Source organism: Penaeus monodon, chromosome 33 (genome assembly GCF_015228065.2).
Source record: "Penaeus monodon isolate SGIC_2016 chromosome 33, NSTDA_Pmon_1, whole genome shotgun sequence".
NCBI lineage: Eukaryota > Metazoa > Arthropoda > Malacostraca > Decapoda > Penaeidae > Penaeus > Penaeus monodon.
In genome coordinates, this window is record NC_051418.1 from 23,437,927 (window position 1) to 23,439,920 (window position 1,994).

The 1,994-nt window shown below is 39.2% G+C and overlaps 1 protein-coding gene across 2 annotated transcripts; it reads right to left on the reverse strand.

The window, feature by feature from the left end:
• On the reverse strand, positions 1-1,964 carry LOC119594156 (type-2 ice-structuring protein-like). 2 transcript variants are annotated; one of them, XM_037943226.1, is made up of 6 exons: positions 1,872-1,964; positions 1,551-1,670; positions 1,297-1,432; positions 1,024-1,140; positions 466-586; positions 1-341 (listed from the first exon to the last, which is right to left on the reverse strand). In XM_037943226.1, exons 2-6 carry the CDS (start codon positions 1,668-1,670, stop codon positions 209-211), a joined length of 627 nt encoding a protein of 208 aa, XP_037799154.1. In that variant the 5' UTR covers positions 1,872-1,964; the 3' UTR covers positions 1-208. The 2 variants fall into 2 exon arrangements, with proteins under 2 accessions (XP_037799154.1, XP_037799153.1); XM_037943225.1 differs by having other exon boundaries at positions 1,024-1,200.
• Between the last annotated feature and the right edge of the window lie 30 nt (positions 1,965-1,994).

The following is a 1,994-nucleotide window of genomic DNA, read 5'->3' on the forward strand; positions in this document are numbered from 1 at the left end:
TTAGCATATTTTATTCACAAAAAGTACGGATAGACATTATTGACTTCAGCTAATTATGACTATCCGCATATTTTTTTCTGAAGATTCCTTAGCTAAGGCATGGATGAGGTGCATGAAACTTATTCAACTTTCGAAAATAAAGAAGTACACAGTGGCAGTTGAGCAACTATGCTTGGCAGGATACATATCTCATCGTGATTCCAATGATTTAATTATTCATCAAATTAATCTGACAGAGAGGTTTATATTTAGCTTCACAGCCTCCATCGTGTATCAAGAAATCATCAGGGCCATAAAGGGCGGCGCAATTCGCCGCGGTGCCTTGAGCTGGTTCGCGGACGCTGTGGAAAGCAATGTCAGCAAGTATTACAATACAATAAAGAAATAAATATACATGTGTGTGTGTTCATTACACACATATGTATATTCCCATGAAGTCATCATGTACAGATGAAAATAACTTACTAATTATAATCTCCCCAAAAGGGCGTTCCTCTTGGCATGTCTTCCCCAGAGACCCACCTCCATTCCCCTTCTACTAAGTGGTCTCTTCCGCCCACCCAGACAGTCGTTGCCTTTACAGCGACTGGAAGCGAAAACATATAATTTTTACTCTTTCTGGATCTTTGTGTAGCTGTCTTATAAGTATTCATAACTCTTCTTTGAAACGGCATATTTCACATATTTTGCAGAATGATTTCACAGGTAGCGCTCTGGTTATCTGTTACAGCTGATTACTTACAATCCATTCTATAGTTATATTACGCCCTGATCTTCAAACTATAGTGAATCAGATATGAGTTTATTATCGTTATAAGGAAAAAAAATGAAATGTTTATACCACTGTGTGCAACACGTAAGGATTCTCATAATATTCACCACAGTTATCACTATACCCAATCTTATTTTTACAGTGGCAATGAGAGCCATTGTCTTGGGTATTTCTGCATTCAATTTGTACAACAAAAGTATAAAAAAGAATACACTGACTTGAAGCCTGGTAAAAAAAAAAAACAAACTTACCCGAACTTTTCACGTATTTGAGAACCTCTGCAAATGCATTGACATCTCGAAACACGGCCAAATCTCCTCCCAAGTCTTGACAAAAAACTCGAGCAGCTTCCCAAGCCAAGTCGGTCTCTTTGGCAAGATACAAACAAGTGTTGCCAATTTTCTTGAAGTTACCAGGACAGGATACTTCTGCACGGAGTAAAATTATTCATCCACATGTATTATGCAGTTTATATAAATAAGCTTACCAAGTATTCTGTAACACTGAACTAATTCAACTTTTACCTCTAGACGTGAAGGAAACCTTGTTGTCAGTCAAGATGTGTAGCATCTCCCTCAAGATTCCTGCAGACACTTGCTCGGCCTGCTTCAGTTCTTTCAGCAGGACTTCTTGGCGCAGCAAGAGAAGATCTGTGAGACTCTGCAGCAACGAAGGGATATTGTTAACCATATTAACATACATATATACCAACGTCCAGATTTACACTATATTCGCTGCTTGCAAACGTTTTTCTCTCTTCTTTATTCAACGAAGTTACCTGGGTGCAGTTAGGATGAAGAGGAGGAAAATGTTCATCGTAGTGGTTGTCCACACTGTTTTCCTCCAGTGCCCACGCTGTCCCTGCCACCATCCAAAAGACTGATACAACCAGACGCATCTGCCAACGCCAATGTAATATGTCATTAGACCTCAAATATATGAAAAGGACAACTGATATCTTTATCTACTTCTAGAGAATAACAGTTACTTAGAATTATATGCGAAGATATGAAACCAACGTTGAATCCTTAAACCATTGATATGATTTTCACATCAGACAGTTTAAATGCGAGGGACAACGAGAAGGAAGAAATTATACCTTTTGTGGAAGAAGCTCAACTGCGTCACTCAGCTCACTCGCAAGGATCCGCGTGGACTGAAATCGCCTCGATGCTCTCGCTATTTATAACAATGATGTTCGCTTTTTACGAGCTGGTGACTG